At 46.7% G+C, this 27,554-nt stretch overlaps 1 protein-coding gene across 1 annotated transcript in view; it reads left to right on the top strand.

Moving 5' to 3' along the window:
• CHD1L (chromodomain helicase DNA binding protein 1 like) overlaps positions 1–27,554 on the top strand; it is a 1,245,724-nt gene that overhangs the window by 30,442 nt on the left and 1,187,728 nt on the right. Inside the window, exon 2 of the mRNA XM_069636461.1 lies at positions 9,023–9,135. Coding sequence (XP_069492562.1) covers positions 9,023–9,135 — 113 coding nt within the window. The remainder of the gene's footprint in view (positions 1–9,022; positions 9,136–27,554) is intronic.

Here is a 27,554-nt window from a genome sequence, read left to right as displayed (position 1 = left end):
GGAAAGCTGGACATTTCCTCTGTGAATGCCCCATAAAACCCCGTAAGAAAATAGTAGGTGCCACAGACAACAGCAACGAAGAGAAGGAGCTGAATCCAGAAAACTCTGACGCCCGGCAAGTGTAGGGGTCCACTTGTCTAGCGGAATAAAGAAAGTTGTACAGACCTCACACCTGGTTATCCCGGTACTAGTGATCCATCACCAACAACCATCAAAGATACATGCTCTAGAAGCCTACATTGATAGTGGAGCGGTGGGAAACTACATCGATCAAAACCTAGCCGCCCAGATAGGTCTTCCTCTAGCAAAAACTACAATCGGAGAACGTCACTGCTGTGGATGGCTCTCAGTTGTCCTCCGGCCCAGTAACGCAACATAACGACATAGTGATGCTAATATGTCAGGATGGTCATCGGGAGCACATCTTTTTCGATCTTATTGGAGCCCCTCAATTCCAAATGATCCTAGGAATGCGTGGCTGGAAGCCCATAACCCTAGGATTGACTGGCGCACAAGGGAGCTGACCTTTCCTCAAAAATGTGCAAAGAGTTTCTACCACAGAGACGTGAGGAACCTACAACTCAAGGCGAAACCAATCCTAGGAATCTCTGGTTCATTACCCCCTAAATATCAGGACTACTCAGATGTGTTCCAAAAGGAACAAGCAAACACTCTGCCTCTACACAGACCTTACGACTGTCAAATCGACCTGGTTCCTGGAGCACAAATCCCAAGCAGTCGAATTTATGCTCTGACTGAGCAAGAAAATCAGCACCTGAGGATGTACCTAGACCAGTACCTAACCAGCGGATTCATCGCCCATCCAAGTCCTGCCTCCTCAGCTCTCTTCTTTGTACCAAAGAAGGAAGGCGACCTCAGAACTTGTATAGATTATAGGGCATTGAACCAGATTACCGTCAAGAATAGATACCCTCTGCTGCTCATCCCGAGCTATTAGACCAGCTGAAGAGTGCTCAAATCTATACAAAATTGGACCTACAAGGAGCTTACCATTTGGTAAGGGTAAAAAAGGGCGACAAATGGAAAACCGCATTCCGAAACAAATAGGGGCTCTTCGAGTATCAGGTTATGCCCTTTGGGTTATGCAACGCACCAGCAGAATTCCAGTTCTTCATGAACGATGTACTTCACGAATTGTTGGATATTTGTGTTCTCGTGCACATTGACAACATTCTTATCTACTCAGCATCCAAGGAAGATCATGTTGGCCATGTAAGGGCAATTCTGGAAAAGCTTTTCAAGCATCGGCTGTTTGCCAAATTAGAAAAGTGCTTTTTCCATGTTACTGAAGTCGAATTTTTGGGCTTCATGCTTACCCCACAAGGGGTTCACATGGACACTCGCAAAGTGGATGCTATTCTTCAGTGGCCATCTACAACATCGACCAAGGGAGTGCAGAGCGTACTCGGATTTGCCAACTTGTTGTCATGATTCCTGCCCCTCATGTCTCCAGCCCTCCAAGATGTCAGGCTGGAGCCAGGCCACGATCACCTACATGGCCCTCAAGGGCCTCTCCATCCCTCCAAAGACCCACTTGGAGTCAGACTTGGCGCTTGTGGCACCAGACTCACTCTCTCCCATAGGATAACATTGGGGATTGGACTTGTAGTGCTTTGATGGGGACAAGATGGATGCCCCCACATATTTCAGTTCCCAGAACTGCATGTCCAGTCTAGTCTTTTGGGTGTGGTTCAGCCCAGAGACACCTGGGATACCCAGAGACTATTTAAGCCACGCCCAGGCTGAGAAACATGCTTTGTGTTTTCTGCACATGCAGCGTGACACTCACCGTGTTCGGATCGGTCTCCAGTAGGCCTGCATCTTTCTTCTGCGCTCAGCTCCTGCAAGAACAAGAACACCGTTAGGAACAGCCTTACCTTGCGGCGCTTCTGCCCATCATTCATCGCTTCTTCTGTTCTGCGGGCATCTTCGGCGGTGTCATTCCCATCCTGGCATGCCGCTTCCTAAGGAAAAGGGAAGAGAATAGAAAAAAGGCATTAGTAAGCATTCAGCAAATCTTCACTTATTTTTAAAGACTGCACGAGCTTCAAACGCTTACCTGAATCCCAGCCGCTCTGGGGGAACTCTGTCTCCGGAACTTCTCATCCATCTGCAAGAGGGAAAAGACACTCCAGGTTAGCGTGGAAACATCTAGAGGCGCCGCATACCACGCTTTCTCACTGCATTTCTTCTTCATAACCAGCATCCACTCCGTGGCACCTAAAAGACACAGGAAAAGAACTCTGTTCAATACAAATACGAAAGGGTCGCATCGCGCTCTCACTAACCTTCAGCGCTACTCATCTCAGCAGCACGTTGCCATCCCCGGACGCCGGCCATCATCTAAGAAAGGAAAGGAACTAAATTAGAGAACTGTTCAAAAGACTCATTATACTTACCTGTCAGACTCTTGCCAGTGAAGTAACTAGGCAGCAACAAGCCTGCATCAATCAACGCGCCCCTGCGCTGAAAGCAGGACGGAGAGCACACTTTCCAAGAAAACAAGGCCCAGTCTCCAGTCGAGTTGACTCCAGGGAAGGGTTTGAGGTCGTAAGAGGTCAGAACAGGCTGAGTGACGTCCCTGTGGATATCAGGTGAGCGTTACACTTTTACAGGCGGTTTATTCCCGGGATTTCTCTGATAGTTCATCCAATCACTTCTCTATTTAAGAAGAAAAGTTTTTCTAGTCTCCCGAAGCTGAAAAGACCTTCCAGGAATTAAAACTGGCCTTCACCTCGGCACCACTTCTCCGACACCCCCGACCTGACCTGCCCTATGTAGTGGAGACAAACGCCTCCAGCGTGGCCATGGGGGCAGTGTTATTACAAAAGGACCCGGACACGGGACAATTACATCCTATAACCTTTTGGTCCCGTATGTTTACTGCACAAGAAATGAACTATGCCATCACAGACGAAGAGCTACTGGCAATTAAAGGAGCACTTAAAACCTGGAGACACTACCTGCTAGGAGCAAGACATACAGTCACAGTTATCACAGACCATCGTAACCTGCAGTATTTGAAAACTGCGAAGGCCCAATCTTCGCGTCCGCTTCGCTGGGCTCTTTTATCCGCAGAATATGACTTTATCACTTACAGACCTGGAGTGCGTAACGGAAAAGCAGACGCTCTGTCACGCATGGAAGAGGATAAAGACGCATTTATACCATCTGAACCAGTACCCATCATTCCCGAAGAACGGATTCAAAACTAGATCGCTGTAACCGCCTGCTGGGAAGACTTGAAGGTCGATCTCCAGACTCGCATGGACCAAACAGCCCAACGAGAATGGTTAGCTAAAGGGGACCATTACTCCATTAAAGACAACTTACCTTATTTTCAAGGAAGGCTGTATATTCAAGACAAGAAAATGCAAAACAAAATGATAGCAAACTACCACAAGTAATTAGTGGAGGGACATCCTGGAATTACCAAGACTCGAGCCAAAATTCGAAAAAACTATTGGTGGCCAACCTGGAGAATGGACGTGGTTCAGTTTATTGCAACCTGTGGTGTTTGCGCACAACAGAAATCTCAAAAGTTAAGCACCGCAGGGTTATTGCATCTGTTGGCTGTACCACCAGCACCATGGCATACATTGTCCGTGGACTTCATTACCGATCTGCCACCCTGCAATGGCTTCAGCACAATTCTAGTCGTAGTAGACTTATTCTTCAAAATGGCACATTTAATTCCACTAAAGGGGCTTCCCACTGCTGGAACCCTGGCCACTGTATTCTTGGAACAAATAATTAAACTACATGGCTTTCCTTCGGTACTGGTGTCGGATCGTGGAACTCAATTAGTTTCAGCTTTCTGGAGGAGGTGTTGTCAGATAGCGCAAACCGATCTTCGCCTAGCCACAAGTCACCATCCCCAAACCGATGGTCAGACGGAAAGGACCAATCAGAATGGTCGGCACCCTCGGACATCCTCCTTTGATCCACTTGATGAACTAGAAATGCCAGCGATCACCAACTTACATAAGACCATTACTCAAACTCTTAAGGAAGCAACCAAGAACCTAATCAAGGCCAAAGAACAATAAAAAAGATTTGCAGACAGGCATAGAAGGGAAGCCCCGCCTTACCAAGTTGGTGATATGGTTAGCGTCCAAGAATATCCCATTGAAGGGACCGCGGGTCTTCCTTCCAAGATACCTCGGACCTTACCCCATCAAGGCCATCATTAATCCTGCTGCCATAAAATTAGATCTACCTGCCAATATGCGGACCCATCCAGTATTCCACGTTTCCCCTCCTAAAACCTGTGAAACCAGAGGCTAGGATTAAAAAACCACCTGAGCCTGAAATCATAAACGGAGAACCTGAGTACGAGGTTAAAGACATCCTGGACTCTAAAATAGTACGGTCAAAATGGTACTACTTGATCGACTGGGAGGGTTACGGACCTCAGGATCGCACATGGGAACCTGTTGAATTTATCCATGCGCCTCGTCTAATCGGACGGTTTCACTGTAACAACCCTGCCAAACCAGGACCGGGGAGAAGAACGCCCGTGAGAGGGGTCTTGAGGGGGAGTGCTGTCATGGCCACTGGACAAGGGCCCATGTTTCTGCCACCTACAGGGTCCAAATGGACCCAGTCCTGGCGCCTTTGGCACCAGCCTCATGCAAAAGTGTGCTTTGCACACTTTATTCCTAAGGCACGTGCATCCAGGCCGGGCGTGGCCATAGGAGAATATTGGGGAGCATGTGCAAGAACCTCTGGGAGTGACAAGGTGGAGCCACAAGGTGGGGCCAGAAGGGAGGGGCCGGGCCATCATACCCGGCTCCAGCTGCACCATCGCTGAAAGCGCATTACCTGGCTCCCGCTACACCATCACCTGCAGCGCATCGTATCTTACCTGGTTCGTTAGTCATCGGAGTTGGAGCGCATCGTTATCTGTTCTGGACCTCCAGCTATGCGGGAGCTTCTTCCATCCATCCTCTTCACGGAGTCTTCCATCCTGCAACCGCGGACAGGCCTTTGGACGGCCGCTTCCCGCTTGATGACTCCAGGCCATCCCTGCAAGAGAAAAAGAACATACAAGGTTAGAAATTGCATAAATAACTTACGCTTGGCCGCGCAACACCTGAGCCTCGTGTTCCACCCTGAAGGCCAACTTGCCACCTACCTGGGAGCTTCGCCATTCTCTTGGGCTCCATCGGGGATCACTCTAAACAATGCGACTCCGTGCAGTCATCTCCACGCCTATAAGGGAGAGAAAAGACTTTGCAAGAATTTACCAACTGTAATCACGACAAAAGACATTGCAATAATTACAAACTATAATCATGGCAAAAACGGCATTGCATTGAACACTAACAATAATCATTAAGTGGTCGGTTGCAGCTGGTCTGAGACGCCACATCCACGGACCAGTGAAGCAACTAGGTCCATCCATGGCGCCCTTGCTAATGAGGAGCAGGACGGAGAGCTCATCCTTACAAGAAATCAGGTGAGCGTACATGGGCAAACGCTTGCTCATCTCGTTTTGGAACAAAGGATTCAGGGGGGATCGCGACACCATTGCACCATACTCATTGCCTCTCGTATTCCCTCAGAGGCAGTACCAGCAACCGGAGCAGTCCACATTGCGGCAGCAGGGGGAGAGAACCGTTCCAGGGGAACCAAATCCAGGGAGGGCTCCAACCGTTCCCCAAAGTCCCCGCAGAGGCCAGGTGAGCGTAACAGAACCTCAGAAAATGTTCACTAGGCACCTGGAGGCTTGAATTGCTCATCGCTTCTCTCCAGCGGGGTCTGCGCACCTTGTGGCATAGCTCGTAGCATGGCACGCCACCTCTGATATGACCGCCTGGAGCCAAAGTGGGGCGTCTACCCATAGATTCCTTTTGCTGTGGTATGTGTACGGAGCGCCACTGGAGTAGACAATAATGCGATCGTGGCCTCCTCCAACATCTGTTTTACCTCGGCTGTATTTGCAGTGTCAGCTTAGGTAGGCGTCGGTGTGTAGCGTTCTCATACCGTGGTACTTTCCCTGAGGCAAAATGGCACCCACCCGGCAGCGTCCGGGCCTTGGGGGGGGGGGGGGTGCTTCTCACCACGCTGTTCGATTGTGCCTTCTTATCTGTCTTGTACACCACTCAGGAGACTCCCAACAGCACGCCATCAGCCGAAGCCTCACGAAGGCACGTCCAGCTCATTCACCATCCATCTTCAGGACACATTACGACTAGATCCTTTTTTCGTCTTCTGATTTTATCATTGTTGTCTGAAGTTTTAATTAATTTAACTCTTTCTTCAATATGTCTATTCGGCTTTTATATCGTCTTTCAATTTCTGTTCATATCCATTTTTAGACCTAATATAGCTCAAGTTTATCTTGAACCGTTTGTTGTCAAGAAATAAACAGTGTTCCTTATGATCAGAACTAGGAGATCCTATTGTAATGATTTTCCCTTAAAGATTTCTAACATAATCCCTCATTGGAGCTCGATTCTAATCCAACAACTCCTAAAAATGAGTTATTTCATCCCATTCACCTGTGTTTTTTCTCAAATTGTTCAAGGTGTCATTACCTAACAATGATAGTTTGAATATAATTCTAACTCTAAATAGGCCCAATTTATCCTATATTAAGAAATGTTGTATATGTTTACAGTGGTCAATAATAACTTCACTAAAGTGAAGAAGACCGTTGTTGTATCTAGCTTTGCCTGCATCTATTGCAAATGGGTGGAATGCTGTGGTAGAATGTAGAGCAGAGAATGTTATCATATGAGAGTGTTCTAGGGTGGTCAGTTATAGAGATGTAAGCCCTGAGAGAGGATGCCAGTGGATGTCATCTGTCCCTATTACTTACTTGACTCAATGTACTGTACCTGATGTACTGTGAACTGAGTAAAGGAGTTAACAGTACATCCAGAGATGTCAAGGGTCATTTGTGGCCACGGACCCAACTTAACAATCCGTCTTTCTATAATCAATTCAACATGTAATGTAAACAGTTATGGTGTGCAAAAAGACAATTAAAAATGACAGTACATATATACATATAATCATGTGCCTGCCACCTGAACAATCACAGGCAAAATACATTCTTTACAAAAATAATGCGTAGTTTCAACCTCAGATCTGATTTTAAATTAGGAATTCAATACAGTGAATAAATACTAGGAGTTCTAATACTTATATAACCTCACATGTATGCAACTGCTTCAAAGTCACAGTGTAAAACAAGTATCAAACAATTCTAACACCAGATCTGAGTGTTAAGTAGTAGTGCCACAAGACTAACTTCTAAGATATTGATACATATGAAGCTTCACATGAAAAATATCACTCAAACATATATCTGTCTCTATTATCAATATCGCCATTCCTCAGGGAGAGAAATCTAGCTCTGAGCCCTGATTCATATGTGCAATGAACCACACTCTTAATGTTGCACCACACACTCTTAATGTTGCATCACAAAGTGTCCATGTGAAAGATTCCATTCATGATACTGATTTCATAGCAATTGTTGCTGCAGTATGTTTAGCACTACATGTTTCGTCAGAAATGTAATCATGCATTCAAATTACCCACAAAGGGGGGAGGTGTTCTAATTTCGGAGATGCACCACTGTGACATATAAACAAAGGGATAGGACTCAGAATGCTTAAAATGACTTTTTGTTTGTAAATATTCTTAAAATAATTGAAAAAGGAAATGTATTACCTTGTTATTGTATATGGCCAGGATAGAAATATATCCTCCTTTTGATTCTCTATGCGTTAGAAGCAGAGGTCGAAGTGGGTGGGAGCAGTCCGGAGCTGTGCTCCCATACTTTTTATTTTTAAGTTTCACTGTTCCTATACTTTTATTTTAAAAAGAAACCATTCTGGAATGGTTTAGTTTTAAAATAAAAGTGTAGGAAGAAGTTGAAGCTTGCACTTTAGTGTAGTGCACTGAACAGTCCCTTAAATAGCAGGTGTGTTTATTTGGGAGTTTGGATTGTGTATGGGAGGGTGCGCAGGGATGGGGTTTGTGGGGAGCGGGGCAGACCAGCATGGAACATAGTTCCACTACTTCTTTTCATAGACTTCGACCACTGATTAGGTAGTCACTCTGTAGCCTATGACGAAAACCAATATAGTTACTAGTAGTGACATTTCATAATGGATGATCAAGTACAGGAAACACATGACGAAATATTACCTGTTTAACATAATCCAGTAAATCTTGTTATTCTTATTCCAGATTCCTAGGCTACTAAACATTTTGAAGCCCCTGGAGGAAGTCAGACAGATAATGTGGTTGCCTATAGGCTCTCAACCCTATCCAGTAAGACTTTAAATAGTAGGGGTTGCAGATCTCTTGTGACTTGGAGAGTAGGAAAGTCTGGGCTAGGGTGGAGGAAGCGAAAGAGGCAGATGAGAGAGAGAGGAACGGCCCCTAGGTGGATCCCCTCTAAACTGATAATGAAAACTCTTTCACCTTTTTTGAGAGTGGCTGTATTCTTGAGGCCATCTTTAACAAGCATATAGATACCTGCAATGCTCATTTTCTGCCTGTGCGCACACATTGGGGGTCATTACGACCTGGGCGCAAAGGGATACCGGGCACCGGTAATGACACCAGTGCCGGTAATCCCTTTGCGCCTTATTCCAAGGTCCCTTTGCGGGTCCCTCCAGGCGTTATGGACTGGACCCACAAAGGGATACCGGGGTCAATAACCGCCTTCCCCCTACCCACTGAGCCCTATGGGGGCTCAAATGGGAATGGGCAATGGCTTTTCAAATGGGGACTTACCGGTCCGGCATAGATCGGAATAGACCGGTAAGTCCCCATACCACCAAGTCGGTGGCAGTACCGGTATTGGTGCTAGTCATGGCGCTAATAGCGCCATGACTAGCACCAACCTCAGAATGAGGGCGATTGTATTTTGCACCAGATGAAGGGTTGACTACATTCTTGGACAATATCAAGTGCACTTCAATGTTCGTAAATAGTCTGTTCCTAATGTTTAGTAGTATGTGACTTTTTGTTTTAGGAATTCATTTGCGGCCCTATCAACTGGATGGCGTTAATTGGTTATCGCAGTGTGTCAAGCGACAGCATGGCTGCATCCTGGGCGATGAGATGGGTCTTGGGAAGACTTGCCAGGTATGTGTATGTCAAGGCGTATAAAATTGTCATTGACATTTATTTTAATGCCAGTTTATATACTTTTCTGCAATGAGATCTCGTTTTATCAGGTCTGGCTGAAGTCAGCTAGAACCAATGTATTAAACATGAAACAGTACGAAAAGGGCTCTGGCATTCTGAAAAACAGTCCATGATGCCATTAGAAGGGGCAGCAGTTTTACGTGGTTGTCATAGTGTCTCCTTGCATGAAAAGGTCCCTGTGACAAGGTGAGGTGGCAGGAGGAGATCAACCATTGTGGCTGGCGACATCCTCCTGCCTTCTTTTTAATGTGGCAGCTCGTTGTCAATCATCCCTTCCTTCTCCGTAAGCCCACCATATAGTGCTCAAACAATCAAAGTCTGCACGGATGGGCTAATGGGTTGAATGGGGAGGGCTGCAATGTTCACTTTCATTTGCGCTTCATCCTCCTCCACATGGAGTCAGGTGCAATATGGAACATGTCATGAGGGATAACTCTACTGAATAATTCAGAGAGAATTCTGAGATAAGTAGACATCTGCGCTAGGATCTATGTCTATGGCGAGCACAGGGTGGAATATTTTAGTAGCCTAGGACTGAAATTGTAGGTTTTTCTCCCAATAATCTATAATCTTTGTCAGTTCCACTAGAAGGACAGGAACAGGAATATTGTCATGCACCTCTCGCCGTGGCGCCTGTGGCCCAGACTACGTCTAGGGGGCTATTAGTTTCCCCACTGTGTCCTTCGCGCAACCATAGCAGCAGCCTAGTGTTTCAATGTACGCTGGATGTGTTCCTAAGCCACGACTCCAGTGGTGCTCGCTGCGTTGCAACCTCCGCGCTTTGCTTTCCGCTGCCTTTGGTGCCCAACGCTAGTTTGTTTTCCCTTGTTCCTTGCTAGGAACCAGGCTTTCTCTGTTCTTTTGCCTCTTTTTGGCTTCTAGCCCCTCGCTGCTCTTTTGCTTTCTCTCTTCTCTGGTCTGCACGCGGCGCCTCTGCCCTTCGCCGCAGTGCTTACTTTTTTCTCCTGATGCTTGTATCTTGCTATCCTTGTTCTTGTTGCTGATTCCTCTGTGAACGCGCTGTTATCAACACAGCCCTTTCTGTTCCTGAGTACCTCGAGAGTCGTGTCTTTGGAGACCTTAATCTCCCCAGCCATAGCAGCCCATCTCCCTTCAACTCTCCCGGCAAGACTCAGCTGGAATTACTTCCCCACCACTCAACAATCTACAGGGTTTTTTTGTGCCTGGCTAGGCTTTTTCCCCCTTATGTCCCCCTCTGGGAGGGAGTCCCCAGGGGAGCTGGGTCTGAAGCTTCCACTGTGGCTTCCTTTTGGGAGAGACACTCTGCAAAAAAAAAAAAGGATTACAGCGCCCGGAGACCACAGTTGTCTATCAGTTCGAGTTCCTGTTCTTCAGGTGAGGAGGAGGAGAATAAGGGTTTTGGGGAAGACGGGTCAGTGGAAGCTGACAAATATGCACTTTTCAACATGAATTCATCTTACTGTACAATGGTGATGTGTTGATAGCCTTGGAGCAGGAGTGTACACTTTTGAGCCGTACTGATACAGCATGGGCTGAATACCATAAAACAAATCTGCACTCACCAAAACTCCCTGTTCTAGACCTTTGGAATGCCACAAACCTGAATCTAAACGTTTCATCCTTCTTAGTCATAAAAGGATTTGGGACATGTAATATTGCAGCAGATCCTCTGTACTGAGTTTGGCAGACTTCTTTCTAGCACACATTGCTCATTATGCTGGATACATATTGTAAGAGGAATATGGCAGAGGAAGCACAAAAATGAAGTGCTGGGGATTGAAATAGTTGTGGGAGGACCAATAGGTTGCCTGCCTTAGAGGATGGTGAGAGCAAGTCAGACAAAATGAAGTAGGTGAGAAGAGGAGCGGGGGCGTTGGAGGTCAAGAGGTAGACGACTTTGGTTTTCTAGGAGTTATCGAAAGGCCATCTTTTTTTGCGGTTTACTGAAAGGCAATCAGGAATGCATGTAGTGAGTAGGGAAGGAGAAGATGCTGTGCAAAAAGGTGATAGGAGAATCTAAATGAGGAGATGAGTTGTCCAAAGGAGGGAGTCCAAAGGGGGGAGACCTTCCCTGTGAGGCTAGAGAAGTGAGCCCACTATGCAACAATCCCGTAGGGGTGCCAGAATGCAGGACCTCAGGAAATAGGGGGAGGTGATAGACCTGGGAGGACGCTTGCAAGGTTGGTCTGGGCGGGGGTCGGAAAGGTCAAGATTGACTGTATTAGGGATGAACATGGCACCCAACAATGGTCGGATCAAAGGATTTTAGAAAGGTTTTCTGATTTTTATGCCAAACTATACACGCTGTATCACGAACATAGCGCACGAGACATTCAAGAACTCCTAGACCAAACCCCATGACATAGATATCCCAATCTACTAGGGAACAACTTGATATGCCGATCACACTGGATGAAATAGTCACTACTATAACCGACCTTCCGATGGGTAAAGCCCCAGGTCCGGACGGGCTCACCTCTGAATTCTATCAGGAGCATGTGGCGCTGTTGGCGCCCAGGCTACTTGAGGTCTGGTCTGAGTCACTTGGTGAGTCCATTCTCCCTCGAGATTATAACCGTTTTACTCAAGCTTAGAAAGCCCAGCGACGACTGTGGGTCCTACAGGCCACTGTCACTTATGAATATTGACACCAAGATATTCGCCAAGACCATTGCGAATAGGTTTCTCCCAATCATGCTGCATCTCGTACATGAGGACCAGAGCAGATTTTTTCCCGGGTGATCGATGGCTCTTAACATCAGACGGCTTTTCAATGTCATGTCTAGGATCGACCACGGAGCCTCTGCCGCGGCGGTCACACGCGATGTCCAAAAGGCATTCAACAATATATCATGGCAATACATGTGCAGGTCCTGGAGAGGATGGGAGTGGGCCCTTCCATGATACAATATATTAAATTGCTGTATACGTGTTCCACCGCCAGAGTTCTGGTCAACTCCATGACCTCGGCATCCATCACACTACTTAGAGGCACCCGACAGGGGTGCCCTTTCTCCCCCATCCAATTTGCACTGGTCATTGAGCCAATGGCGGACTATGTCAGGGCGAGGCATTCTCGGAAATGTGTACGCTTAACGGACGCCCCGGGAATAATCTCTCTGTACGTAGATGATGTGCTATTATACGTTGGGGACCCGGCCTCCCATCTGAATTCTGTTCTTCGGGACATAAGGAAAATTTGCACTTTCTCAGGCGTCACTATCAACTATTCAAAATCTGAGATATTCCCGCTCACCACCTCGATACAACAACCACCCTGTGACTATCCCCTCCATTGGTCCCAGGGTGACATCAAGTATCTGAGGGTACAGGTGTTGCTGTCCAGGTCATCCCTGCTTACCGATAATTACACTGCAACTGCACAACATTTCGAGTCAAAGATGCTAAGATGGCGATCTCCACCCCTATCGCTGGCAGGGAAGTTGTCCCTTATCAAGATGATATTGGTCCCTAACCTCCTATACATCTTCCCTAATGTCCCGATATGGCCGAGGGAAAAATACTTTGACGATTTGCACAAGAAGAGTGCACAATTCCTATGGCACGTGGGCGCGGTCCGGAAAAAGTGGGAACACATGACATTACCTTATGAGAAGGGGGGCTTCACTCCCCCCGACCTAACCCTATACTGGTACGTGGCCCAAGCCCAGTATGCTACGCACTGGTACAAATACCCAACAGCCCCACCTCCTGTCAAACTTGAAAAGCTGGCGACGGCTGGGATGCACACTATGTCTCTAGTCCTTAATTGCAATTATGAAACTGAGGTGGCTGCCGATCCCATAGCATCCACATTAAGGGCGAGTCACCGTTTTATTGATATGTCATCAGACCCGGGCCCATACTACAGATGGCTCCCCATTTGGGAGTTCCCTGACTTGAACCCACACATAATAAGCTTTTATCTCACCGGTGGCAGGAATTGGGCTACCAGGCTTTATCTGATCTATTCCCTGAGGGTAAATTCATCACTCCACAAACATGGCGACCTGGCCACTCCGGATCGGCACTGGAGATGCTGCAGTAATACAGACTGCGTGCGGCGGTCCGTGCCATGTGGTCTTCTTACCCGGACGAACCCCTAGAAACGCTGAATTGCAATATATAGCCAACTCTAGTAATAGTCGCGGGTTAGTCTCCTCCATATACAAAATGCTACTGACAAAGTCCCCGGACCAGCCAGGCCGAGCCCGCAACGAGTGGGCAGGAGAGCTTGGCCTTGAGATCACGGATGTGTTATGGAAGAGCATGTGCTCACATACGCGCAGAGTCTCCCTTAACTTCAAATTCAGATATATGCATTATAAACTATTAAAATAAATAGGTTCGCTAGGGCCCAGTCACCCACCTGCCCCAGATGCCATCTAGAAGAGGCAGATCATATACACATGTTCTGGTCATGCCCTATGCTGAATACATATTGGACTGAGATCTTGGGGGCTCTTTCCGAGATGGTGGACACTGAGGTGGACCCGAACCCGTTGGGTGTGCTGTTTGGGATATGGGACAACGACAATGTCAAGAAAGTGTCCAAGTTTCTAAATATAAGCACTATGGTGGCCACGAAATGTGTATTGCAGTTTTGGAAACTTTCCTCTCCACCTACCTTTGCATTTAACCACATTATACTTACTTGGACGCAAACCTGTGAGGAGGAATACATTGCGTCATTGCCGGTGCATTCACGTCCCAAAAATGTATGGACTGCATTCTGTAGCTACCTTCACAAACAGGCCGAAGTGGCCCCGGACCCCCTCCCACTTCACCGGTCATGAATAATAGAACTGAGCCAGGATGTAGCTAATGCACCTGCTGTATGATTTGCTATGTAACCTATACCGTTGTGCAACAAAATGTAAAATACTGAGTTTCTTTTTTGTGAATGCTTACTGTGTGCAACTGCTACTAACTTTTGCCAACCGAAAATAAAAGTTTTTAAAAAAAGAATGCAGGACCTTGCAGCGAGAGCCTCCCCTCATGGGCACATGGACTCCCATTTCATGATAAAACTCCCTACCCCCTTGCCTTTGAGACCAAGAAATCCTTGAGGTCCTCCAAGAAACAACCAGAAAGCACTACTGTTTATTGCAATGCTCCCTCCTTTTTGCACCTATGTCTTAATGCTACCACGATGAGGAAGAACATACAGAGTGATAATAAAGCAATTCCCAAAAGTACTGAGAAGAGGAAGATTGAAGGAGTGATGCCAACTACTGCTTTTTCATGTCTAAACAGTATTGCGAAGAGGTGGGCCAGAGGAGGCATGAAGAATACTTGGTTGACATCAAAGAAGGGCTGTGCAGTTCGCTGGGGAGGACCCAGTTACAGGACATATAAAGAAAGGACTCAGTGAGAGGAGAACCCTGCGTGAAGCATGTCAGCCCCTGGAGATTCAAACATGGGAACGAGGAAGTGACCAGGAGAAGCTGATCCTCGGATGCGAGGACATCCTGGAATGGTTGGCAGAGCACTCTGTAACCCGATGATGACCTGACCTATGCAGAAGCTGGAGAGAAGTAGACGGTGGCGTGACCTCCGAGAGGTGGACCAGGCGGTCCTTCAACTATGCCAATATCGAAAGGTCAGCAGAGCCAGCGCAGTGCCGCTGGAAGCAAAGAGAGAAACGAAGAGCGTTCGACCAGAGAGATCGAGACCAACACCCCGAGAAGAACCAGTGACATACCTTCTCCAGAACAAAGGTATCTGGAGACCTGGTAGGGGTTTGGGCGAGAGTAAATGGCATCTCTGGAGTAATCCCCCTCATCACAGTGATAACCAAAAAGATAAAAAAAGATACCAAGATTGAAGAGTGCCTCCGGAGTAATCTCTCACCACAGTAACTGCAGAAAAAATACCAAGGCTGAAGAGTGTCTCGGGAGTTATCCCCCTCGTCACAGTAACTACAAAAGAGCTATTTAGGATAAAGACTACTGCAGGGGCAATCTCCCTCAACAGAGAGCTTGTGGAAAGAGCCAAGGACATTACAGAAGTAATTTCCCTTGCTGCCAGAGCCAAGAGGAAGATGAGGAAAGTCCATGAATATGTATACTGCTGAGAGAGAATAACTGTTGGACATTTCAGCAAGTCTAGAGAAGTAATTTGGAGGAATTCCAAGAACTGATAAGAACTGTGGCTAGAGAGGGTCAAAAACTAGCCCGTAGTCTGGACCAGGAGAAGAGAGTAATTCCCCTAGCTTCATTACTGTTTGCAGAATAAGTTTGATTTCTAGTAGGGTCAAAGTAGGATAGGTTTTGGACAGAGTACTGATTCTTAAAATTGACAACCACCCTGACGATGAGCATCCGTATTAGAGTTTAGTTAGATGGGGCAACACATCTAAGGAAAGAAAGGTCCCTTTCTTATTATTTGAATACAAATTGTGAGTTGAAATGCCACCCCTTTGTCTTTCTCCTTCTTCTGACTTGCCACAGGGAGTGTAGAAGCTGAAGTGTAAGGACCAAACTATGGAGCCTTGGGGAACATAACGGGAAGGTAAGTTGGATCGGAGATGGCCGTGTCCCACGATAAAGAATACTGAGAAAGGTAGGCGATATAGCATTCAAGATCAGTATCCTGGATTCCAAGATCAGTAAGGGTTTGAAGGAGAAAAGGTGGGTCTACTGTATTAAACGCATCAGAGAGATCTAGAAGGGTTAGGATATAGGTAGGCTTATGATGGTGAGCAGAGGTCTGTAAATTGGAGGCATGAGTGAGGGCTGTTTAAGAGAAATGCTGACTTTGGTATCTGGACTTGAACAGTTCACAGAGGTCATTGGTAGGTAAACCAGGGTAGGTGGAGATCTTGTTAAATATGAGCCTGTCTAGGATTTTAGAAAAATGTGGAAGGAGAGACACCAGCCTTTAGTTAGCAGATTTGTTTAGGTCAGCCTAAGGCTTCTTTAGGAGTGGTAGGCCAATAGCTACCTTGAAGCAGGTAGGAACAATCCCAAGAGAAAGGGAGAAGTGGGAGAGGGAACAGAGATAGGAGCAGGTAAAAGGTGCAAGTTCCTAAAATGTTGGCTGCATTTCCAGTTCTTCAACATTAAGAAGGGTAGTGTGTTGGGTCCTGCATAGAATTCTAGGCAGATCATTGATGTGTCCTAAATGAATGAGTTATGTGGGATCGGCTGACTGTTTTCTTAAGGACCGACTTCTACTCATCTGCAAGATAATTTCTTTTTTTTTCTATTCCTGGCGACATTCAAAAATCTAGTATATGGAACAATATTTAGTTATGATTCATAGGAATTTTTCACAGTTAAAACCGTATTTATGCATGTTTTTATCTTGTATGTGATGAGATGCTCTGTTTGGCCAGATTTGTGGATGGTGAGTCGCAAAAGGGGCACTTCGTCATAGGATAACAGGATAATCGGCACTGCTGTACCCTGGATGGTCTATGCAGATGATCTTGTCCTGATCGGTCTGCAACGAAGCTTAAATGCCCTACTTCCATATTGCCAAGAAAATTGTTTCACTTTCAACTCCTCAAAGACTCGGACCATGTCTTTTCGTAATCTGCAAGACGAAGTAAAGAGAAATTCTCCTTATTTCTGGGATCTACAAAGCTAACGCAAGTTAACGAAATAAAGTATCTAGGAGTCTGGATCAACTCCTATCCACAATCTTGAATGGGAAAACGCCCTACGGAAATAAGTTGGGTCTTTAGCTCGACAAGCTTTGGTTTTACACAAAAAATATGGAAAATTCTTCTTGCGTCTGGTACTAATTTATCACCAAAAAGTGACTCCTATTCTGTCATTTGGTGCTGAGGCAGCGTTAAACCTAACATGGAAGATATGGGATTATCTAGAAGGAACTTTTTGGAGGAAAGTCCTCTCATCGCCTAAGTCCTTTTCAATTGTACGGATCAGGTTTGAACTTGCCATCCAATCGATCCACTCAATAGTGCTGTGGAAAACGATTGACTTTTACTGGAAAACACTTTCAGAGGACGTTATCTTACCACTAATAATTTTGAGACCGACTCCATCCAAGCAGCAAAATGGAATTCTGAACCTTTGGAAGACTAGATGCTCAAAGTGGATAGAAGCTCTGGACTCAACAGGGGAATTGTTAATATCGAATCCCACATTGATGCCGTACATGCTCAGATTTTCCTACCCAAAGTTTAGAGACTTATTCTTGTGGCTGCAATTGAATCTCTAGCCTACGAGGGAAGTATTAGCGCATCGGAATCAACTAAATGGTAAACCTACCTGCTGTCGATTTTACCTCGACCCTAACCAACACAAATCTCTGCACCATATTTTGATGGACTGCAATGCCCTTTCTCAACTCAGATTTAAGTATCGAGGTGGCTTTCAATTGGAAGCGGTAACTCTCACCTCAGATGAGAGTTGGACTTTGCTACTATTGGGCGAACAAAAACCTTTCATTTTTAGGATCTTGCAATTCTGGTTGGAACTATCCACTTTAAAGAATTTCTGAATGAAGTAACTTTGAATGATGTAGAAATTTATTTTTGTTTTTTTTATTACATTTTTTATTTATTTTGTGATACATTTGGATATCTGTTGTTGAAACTAAGTAAAAGGTTTGTAATTAACCAAAATACTAATAAAATAATAGGATAACTGTTGTTACGCTGGCCCCTTTCAGACAGTCAAGGGATGGCGTGTTCCTGTGTGGCTGGCAGCGCTGAAGCTGCTCCAGAATCCATTTCTAACACAGATGGGGCCTGAGATAGACCAGGATAAACCCGGAGACAGTCAGCCAGCAGCTCAACAAAAAAGAAGGGAGTTGGGAATTCTAATATGTCGTGCACAGTTATCAAAGCTGAGTTCCAGGCCCAAAGAACTGCGATTTCAAGTTTCCCAGGTGAAACCACCACACCTGATTCCCATTCCACCGAAGGGAGGGTAGAAGGAGGGGAAAGAGTTTGGTAAAACCTCAAAGGGATAGTCAGCAGGTGGTGGCAGTAGGAGGAAGAGCTCTTTCTGTGCTGGCTGGAGAGACAAAGAGAAGAAGCTGGGGAAGGAGGCAGGAGACTAGAGCAAAGCCTCTGGAGCTTGTGGAGAGCAGGAGGCAGAGGGTAGAAGGAGAGACTCAGAAGACTGGGATAAGAAGGAGACCGGAGGTTTCGGCCAGTACATGGGGAGCTTGGAGAAGGCAGACACAGGATGCTGGGAAATGAAGGTCCAGAAAGGTGCACAGGCAGGGAAAAAGTGGAGAACACTTGTGGTTCTGAGGAAAGTGCCAAAATGGGCAAATAAGGTGCCTAGAGTGGTGAAGAAGGGGAGAGAGTGAGGAGTGAATTTGGGAAAGTTGTAATAATAGAAAGCCTCAAAGGGGGTGAGGAAGGTGCCCAAAGGGGTGAAGAAGTTGGGTACGTTGAAAAAGACTTTTGTATCTCAAGTGGTGTTGGAGAGGAGCCCAAAATGGGTGAAGAAGTTGAGGATAATGGATAGCTATTGAAAGAAACGTTTGATGAGAAATGGATAAGGAAAGAACAGGAGATATAGGAAACTGTTGCAGAGGGGCAAAGGAAGGATTGAAGGAAGTGAAGGAGCAGAGACACCTAGGGAAGATGGAAAAGGAGGTGCCTGAAAGAAGTGTGGGTGAACCGTTGTGTATCCTGCGGGCGAGGCTAGTAGGAGAAACATAGGAAGTGAAGGGTGTGAGAAACCAAAGGGAGTCTCGCCCGCTAGTCCTAGTGGACTTATCATCCAGTTGGCTAGGACACGACCGGTGCTTTTGGACCCAGTTCATGGGGGTGGACCAGTGCGGGAGAATCACCTGGCTGAGGGATCCTTGGGGAATAGGGGTGAGGCAGCCGATGGTGAGATGCGGTATTCCCCCTATTTTGTTTTTCAAACCCATTCTATGTTTTAGGATACTCCAAGGTCCCAACCCCCCCCCCCTTTTTACACACACACTGTGCCGAGGAAGAGGGTGACTGAGTGTAACAACATTAACTTTCACACATCGTACTGAACATGTCCCGCTTATTGGGTCTGGCAAAGTCAGGCACTTGACTCTTAAGTGCAAACACCTGATATGAATTAGCTCTCCTCACACAAATAAAAGGCAGAACCCAAAGACACACTCTGAGCAAGGCGTAACACTGGTACAAGAAGGGCTTCAGGGATGAGGCAAACCTACTGTAGCAGAGCGATGGACCATGGGACGAGAACAGCGGGTTGAAAACCCCAAGATTTCCCTGCTGGAGGTAGGTGCCTCGGACAGGCCACAAAAGACACGTGGAGAAGGCCAGATCCCACAAGTGAATACTGCATTGTGTTTCAAGAATGCCAGCGACCCTCCCGGGTGAACGGCAGAGTTAGGTAGGTGAGCCATGCCTGTGGTACTAACCTTGACTCATGAATTGGATATGCTTAATGAGGCGTGCGAGCTGGGTAGATTACCAGAATCCCTCAGAGAATCGATTATAATACCACTATCCAAACCCAATAAACCAGGGAATAGCTGCAGTTCCTATAGACCCCTGTCCCGCCTCTTCTACTGCTCTTCTCTAATCTTTGGACTTCCCCCTCCCTCCCCTCCTCCTTTCATTCACTTTCCTCCCTCTAATCTCGAATCTCCCCCAAGCTCGTAATCTATGTGTTCTTTTTGATTCCTCTCTCACCTTCTCACAACACATTTCACTCACCTCCCGCACCTGCCGATACCACCTCTACAATATACGCAAAATCCGTTCCTCCCTCACATTCCACGCCACCAAACTCCTAATTTCCTCTCTTATCTTCTCCCGCCTCTTCTACTGCTCTTCTCTAATCTTTGGACTTCCTGCATCTCAACTTGCCCCTCTTAAATCCATATACCACTCTGCTGTCCGTACCCTCTGTCTCCTTACCTCCCGTGACTCCATCTCTTCCTCGCTCTCTTACCTTGGCTGACTAACTTTCCACTCACAGCTTAAATTCTACTTTCTCTGCCTTGTCTTCAAATCCCTCCATGGTCTTGCTCCTCCTTATCTCTCTTCCCTTCTCTCCTTCTACTCCCCATCCCGCCCCCTTCGCTCCGCTGACCATTTCTTCCTCACTGTTCCTCCTTCCCCCTGCGCTTCCTCCCGTTTCCGCTCATTCCAACTCCTTGCACCTCTGCACTGGAACTCACTCCCTCTCACAATCCGCTCTACCACGACCTTCGCCTCATTTCGCACTTCCCTTAAATCCCTCCTCCTCCATTCTCCTCCTTGAAAACTTCCCCTCTCACCTGATTCCTCTCTCCCCCTCCTACTCCTCTCTTCCTCTTCCATTTTCCCTCGCCCTATCCAACTCCTACTCCCCCCCACCTCTTCCCTTTCTACCCCCCCAGTTAATCGCTCTTTGCACTGTTTTGTTGAATGATTCAAGATGTAAATTTTGCTCCCATTGTTAAGTTTTGTTGGTTTTTTGTATTTTGTTGTTCCACTGTACAGCGCCTTGGTGTAAAGCGCTCTATAAATAAATCAATCAATCAAATCAAGACAGTAAAATTCTGACCGCTGTGCTGGCAAACAGGCTAGGAAGGGTCATAGGTAAATTAATACATCCGGACCAGACGGGTTATGTCCCCGGCAGGAACATATCCAATAATCTTACAAGGCTCCACAGAGTCGAACATGGCAACGAAAGCGAGGATGAACTGGCGATTGTCTCGCTGGACGCAGTAAAGGCCTTTGACTCGGTCAAATGGCCATGGTTGTTGGCGGCACTGGCTGGCTATGGGATGGTCCCAGGATATCTACAGTGGGCTAAAATGTTATATAGTGTGCCGCTGGCCAGAGTTAAAACGGGGTCGGTGAAATCAGAAAGGTGGAAACTTCGAAAGGGAACCAGACAGGGCTGTCCATGGTCCCCAATGCTGTACATATTGGCCCTGGAACCCCTGGCGATCTATCTACGGCAACAATATGACACGATGGGCATCCCTGTGGGAGGTGAGCAACGTCTGATATCCCAATACGCAGATGACATATTGTTGTACTTACGGTATCCGGAGGAGAATCTGCAATATATTTTGGAGGTGATGGGAAGATACACAGAAATGTCGGGTATAGCCGTGAACCCCCAGAAGTCCAGCATGTTCCCATTGGGTGTCTATAAAGGGGTCCCCCCGAGGCAACTACCGGTGCTGCAGATACCATGGGCAGCGAGGATGTTTTGCTACCTTGGCATAGATATATACCATGCGGTACTAGAAGATCACAAGCGCAATACAGAGGTAGCCATTAAGAAAATAGAGAATTGTATGCGGTTTTGGGTGAAGCTGCCTTTAGCAATGATGGGACGTGGGGCGATGCTAAAGATGGTGGTCTTGCCTAGGCTTCTACATTACTTTGGGAATATCCCGTACTTCATACCCAAGAAGTTCTTCAGTAGGCTAGACAGCATATGCAGGGACTTCCTGGGGCACGGTACACGAAATAGAGTAGCCCTCTGGAAGATGCAGAACTTTCATGAGAAAGGGGGTATAAAGTTGCCCAATTATGAAGTCTATTACATTGCAAGCCAACTGCAATATGTAGCTAAGTGGCCTTCAGAGGAAGTAACCACTGAAACCAGGCTGTTCTTGTGAGACTGTACCCAGTTTTATTTGAAGGAGGTTATGTGGTTGCCCCCTGTAGCAATGGACGGGCGTTTAGATATGATGGTGCTCGGATGGAAGATGTGGCGCAGGGCTTGTCAGCTGATGGAGAACCCATACCCGTGTTCCCCACAGGTGCCATTGGTCGCACTGGCGGGCGGAGAAGAGCAGCTAAGAAAGTTGATTAGGAACCACTGGGAGCCGGTTGGGATAGCAACAATGGGGGATATGTGGCAGGATGGGAGCATAACGGACTTTGAGGAGTTGGGGGCGGGAACTGGACTACACACTGGCCAAAATATTACGTACAATAGACTGGTGCGGAAGATCCAGAGTACATGGCCTGAACCAATACTGGAAGGAGAACTAGATGCTATCATGAATGTAATATATGTTATAGCGGAAGGGGGGCATGAAACATCCAGAATATAGGAGATGATGATGTCCAAAGTGGGAAAGGAGGTGACGCAGTTAAGGCTTGATTGGGAAAAGGGAGGTGGGAGTTCCGATGGAGGATGGGATGTGGGAACGAGCCCAAGGGCATCACAAGAAGGTCTCGAGGAATGCAAGACTTAAACAGGTGCAACTATATGTTATGCACAGGGCGGCCTTGACACCCCAGAGAGTTGATAAGTTTAAAAATGCAGGGCGGCAGGCATGCCCTAAATGTGACGAGGAGAATGCGGGCATGGTGCATATGTTCTGGTCATGCCCGTTTATTGAGAGCTTCTGGGGAGAGGTAGCACATAAACTTGCAGAAAAGGGTATTAAGATTGTAGTGGACACAGTGTGGGCCTGCCTGTTAGGGGGGTTCCCTAGTCCGTGTAAACTTGGGCATGTGAGTAAATTGAAAGATCTGGCATATGTGCTTGCGAAAAGGAGAATTGCTATGGGATGGAAGATGTGTCACAAACCACGTTTGGAGGTATAGTGGAAGGATCTAGAGAAATGGGTGGAGGCGGAGACCATGGCATGGCAAGAGGCTAGCAGCGTTGGGGGGGTGGGGGAGAAGGCCGAGACCTTGATGGCCTGGAGACTACTGATAGCAGAACTATTTGGGTCAGTGGAAGACCCATTAGAATCCTCGGGAACAAACACCCTGTCACAAGATGCAAGAATAGATCATTAGTAGAAATGGGCTCGTAACGGGGGGTTAAGGGATGCAGTTAAAGTGATTGTAGAATGTATAATCGAAATGTCATTGTATATACTGCAAGTTTGGTTTGTGTTGGTTGTTTGAATATTCAATAAAAATTGTTAAAAAAAAAAAACCTTCACTCATGAATTGGGAATCGCAAAACCAAGAAAGAGACGCACACAGCCGGTGAGTTGGCAATTAACCTGAAAGACTGGTATGTGTTAATGTATGAAGTAGCAACATTATATCTCAATTGAAGGCTGCACGCGTGTGAATGAGACGCAAGGAAAGGCAGACCTTTGAATGAACTTTCGACAGCTGCGAAATCAGCGGTACTAAGTAACGGAGTGGTCCGGCGAAAGGAAGTAGCCCACTCGAAAGTCTCAGTGAAAAGTAAATTGTTTGAAGCGATAAAGCGAATGAACAGCAAAAGTGAAATAAAGAAGTTTAACTCCTAGAGAAGGGGAGAGTGAAAGTTGAACTGTAAACTTTGAGTCATAGTGGTCTTGCAGTGGTCTGTAAAGAAAGCCACGCACATTTGAAAGTCTTCGACATCCGGAAGTGGCCTGAGCCCAACAGAGTGAGACCCAAAGTGAAATAAGCTTGGGGAAGGGAGCCCCCTTACAAGTTTGTGTTGAACTTTATTGTGAGAGGTCTGAGCCCTACAGAGGGGGAGCTTTGTGAATGTTTTGGTTGAAACATTATTTTGGAAGTCAAGAATAGAGACTTTAACGTGGAAGACCAGACAGGTTTCGATCCACGTTTTGGAACTGTGTATTGTGTATTGTGTTGGAAACTGAGCCAGTGTGTGTCATCCTGCCTACAGGGACAGCCTTACTCTGTGAGGTCTAACGTGGGGAGGAGATCCGCTACAAGGGGAGGATTGTTAAAGGACTAGGGGGATTTGAGCAACGTAGAGACTGGAGAATTGTTGAGACTGAGGTGGTGGACCCAAAGGTAAAAAAAGGTACAGCCAAGAAGACAAATCGCAAAGGGCAAGGTTTTTGGGGGCAAGAACTTGGGGAGGAGAGAGATATTTGAGTAGGTGGCAGGAGGAACCGAACCACGGCAGAGAGGGGGAGGTAGTGAGGGATGTAGTGAGGGATGTAGTGTACACCCTCTCCCAACTTTAGTGCAGCCTCCTGTCACCCTCTGGCTCCTGTCCATCATGGAAGTTGTATCACTCGTGGCCCCGCTTACAGAATCCTGCCACTGGTTTCAACTGCGGGGGAACACCTGGAACTGAGAGCTAAAGAGAAAAGACCCTATGAACTCTGAAAAAATAGGGTGCTGGAAGCCCTTAAAACTCCAAACTGTGAGTTTACATGTATTGTGTGGATTTGCTGGGGGCATCAATGATCTGTTCTTAAGGAGTACTGGCAGAACATACGTTGGAACAGTTTAATTTCTTCAGAGACATTTTCTTTGCATAAGACTGAGGAGAAGAACCACCCTGCAAAACATTTAGTTTAAAGGATAGTTCCGGGACTTTTTTTTTATTGTCCCTACGGTTCGGCCATGTGTTTTTAAGCATAACTCGGTAGATCGTAGAAAACTTTCCTATGGACCTTACCCGACTTTTCGTCCATTAACGCACTCGAAATCAGCCGCCATTTTCTGATAATCCTATCACTTGCCGCATCGCCCTGGCTCACCTGCTTTTGCGGCACTAAATCAAATCCCCCGCCCCTGAGCCTGACATCAGCAGACGCGTACCGCCCATTTCCCAACGCCAAAGCACGTTTCGTGTCAACAATCGCTGCGCCTCAGCTAATGAAGTGTCGTCATGGAAATGGCAGGACGCCTCTTTCCTCTATTATAAGTATAAACACACTGTTTCACAACACACATCAGCAGATTTTCGATTCCATTACTCTCTCTGTGTTACTTTGAGTATTCTGTGACTCGTTTCTGTGCTCTGGTCAGCTACCTTCGCCGCTTCTAGGCCTTGTGAACACCTGTACCATCTCTGTAAATTATTTTACTTTCTTTACCACACAATGGCTACAATAATGCCGTATATGTACGAGCCCGAGTACACCGAGGAAGAACTACTGGAAAGGCAAGCACGCGAAAACGATGGGGATTCGCACGGCAGTTGGGAGGACCAGTCAACGGATGAAGAGCCTGGACCATGTCGCATGGACGGCGTCTCCACCTGGTGCACGTGCAATCGGTGCGAGCTAATGCCAACTGAGGAGGAGAACTGCTGCTGCCGTGAAAATTCCGGGTGCTTGGCCTACATTTCGGAAGGCGAGCCAAGTCCGCAATGCATCACCAAGCTGCCAGAGTTCAGGGAAGCCTGCCTCTCACGGACTGTGTTGAGGATGATGATGGTGCTTATGCACTAACTTCGCGGCACTGTTCGTCCGCGTAATCCGAGTAACGAGTAAGTATACTCTGGTTTTGATGTCAGTGATGCCACTACTATGTCATGGACGTCTCCCACATATAAAATGACATCTACATATCATTCGAATGCATGTAAATTGGTTCCATATTGTGCATTTTCTAGATAGAATTTTTTTCAAAGCAGAATGACATTTTTTACCTGAATCGACAGTGATAAGAAAGTTTTGTCATTTTAATACAGTTTGCATCTTTCATTTTCACAGGTGGTACAGGCTGGTGGCCTATCGTTGCTTCACTTGGTGGCTTCACGGGAGGCTCGAACACCGCGTTTGGAGAGTAATACCTGCCTGTGCGGTACTTTCCATTAGACAACATTTCCCCAGCGACAGTGGACAATACCGCGGATTTTCCCTGGATGTGCTGCAACCAGAACTTTACAATGTGTAATGTTTATTATTTATGTTCAATTGAAATTAAGATCTAAAATAAAACCCAACATATATTTTAACAATGGTTGTTTTGATTTTTTAAATGAATCTAGTGTGTCTCCACTTTGTTCAAGCGTTGGCAATAAAAGGAAGGCCGTTGGATTTTATTGATACAAAACATGGTTATAGGTAAATAATCAATATGGTTAATCATAATAAATCATCCTTTTGGGCACCGGGTACAGAGATGACCCCCTCTGGCCCGTGCCGCCTTGCCACCACAGGCCAGCCTGCTGCTGACTAACTGCCTAGGCATCCTGGGTCTCCAGGGTGAACTGCACCCATATATTCTCCTGGGAGGCTGAGGTATTTATAAACTCACCCCCCTGCCTTCCATGTACTAGATCCTTCAGCCTGCCTCTTACATGCAGTTAGATGGCCTCTCCTTGGTGAGGCCCTGCGGCAAACGAGTCTTGTCTGCACGACCAGCGCCCTAATCCACACCCCCCCCCGCCCTAACAAAGGCAGTTCGCACCGGGGTACTTGCGCTGCCAAGTGGAGCTGTCAGGGAGCGATAAAGGCCAAGAGGTGCCAAAGACCATGTACACTTCAAAGTGGTCTATAGAGCATGGGTTGTTGTTCCCATGTCTACCTCCAGACCCCGTGTCTCCTGCCAAGCATCCCCCCTCACGCTGGACGGCCCCCTGCAATCCACATAAGTGTGTCTCCATTCACGAGTCTTCCTGTGTCTTGTCTGCACGACCACCGCCCCAATCCACCCCCCGCCCTATCCAAGGCAGTTCGCACCGGGGTACTTGCGCTGCCAAGTGGAGCTGTCGGGGAGCGATAAAGGCCAAGAGGTGCCAAAGACCATGTACACTTCAAAGAGGTCTATAGAGCATGGGTTGTTGTTCCCATGTCTACCTCCAGACCCCGTGTCTCCTGCCAAGCATCCCCCCTCACGCTGGACGGCCCCCTGCAAACCGCATAATGCCACGACATATACACGTCATTCATTCACAAACACACCCCTGTTTCGAATTCTTTATAACCCACTTTATATTTCTAATGAGCACTTCTTTGCGCTTTGCTAGTCAACCTGTGAAGGTGCTGGTTATCTGCTCGTCGTCTCTGTGAACTTCCGTGACCACTTCGAGGAAACTCCTCAGTTTGCAACCTGTGAACTGCTCCCTGTTCTACGACAAGAAACTACTCTGATCCCTGCATCTAACTGTTTGTTCGTCAAGGTAAGGCCATGTACCATAATCATTTTGCGTCCAATTTCTTTTCGTTCAAGACAGTACATGCAAGGAACTAGTCACATGTTCTGAGTTTACATTGGTATTCATAGAGAATTGTTGATCTTTACTTTTCAGAACTTTCCACAATGCCTGCCTGTTCCATTGGCGGTTGCCCTTCGAAGACCCATAATAAATCTGAAGGTACTATAATGCATGTTTTCCCTAAAACAATAGATCAGATAAGAGAATGGGTCCGATATTGCGGATATCCACCGTCTGAGCTTGAAAGTAGAGTCCTAGAAGTCTTTGCGGACAAGAGGGATGATCGATACCGCATCTGCAGCAGGCACTTTAGCTCAGACATGTACTCCACATCATTGCTAATAAAGAAGAACACACCGCGAGCGAGGCGAAAATTGCTCTCAACTGCTATTCCCACTCTATTCGTCCACATCCCTCCACTGGTGAGTCAAGTTTACGTATTAATCTCTCGGCCTTGCGGTAGTGTGTAGCATTAGCTAACAATAATTTCCCCATGTATGTATCCACTCAATATGAAGGCGGAAGATTCTCCATCCGTGTCGTTATTGCAGTCATCAGCCACTTCAAGCGCCTATCGGGTAATCTTACTTGGCTATTCTG

Source organism: Ambystoma mexicanum, chromosome 7p (assembly GCF_040938575.1).
Source record: "Ambystoma mexicanum isolate Mex_15411 chromosome 7p, UKY_AmexF1_1, whole genome shotgun sequence".
Classification (NCBI taxonomy): Eukaryota; Metazoa; Chordata; class Amphibia; order Caudata; family Ambystomatidae; genus Ambystoma; species Ambystoma mexicanum.
This window is presented reverse-complemented; position numbering and strand designations above follow the sequence as displayed.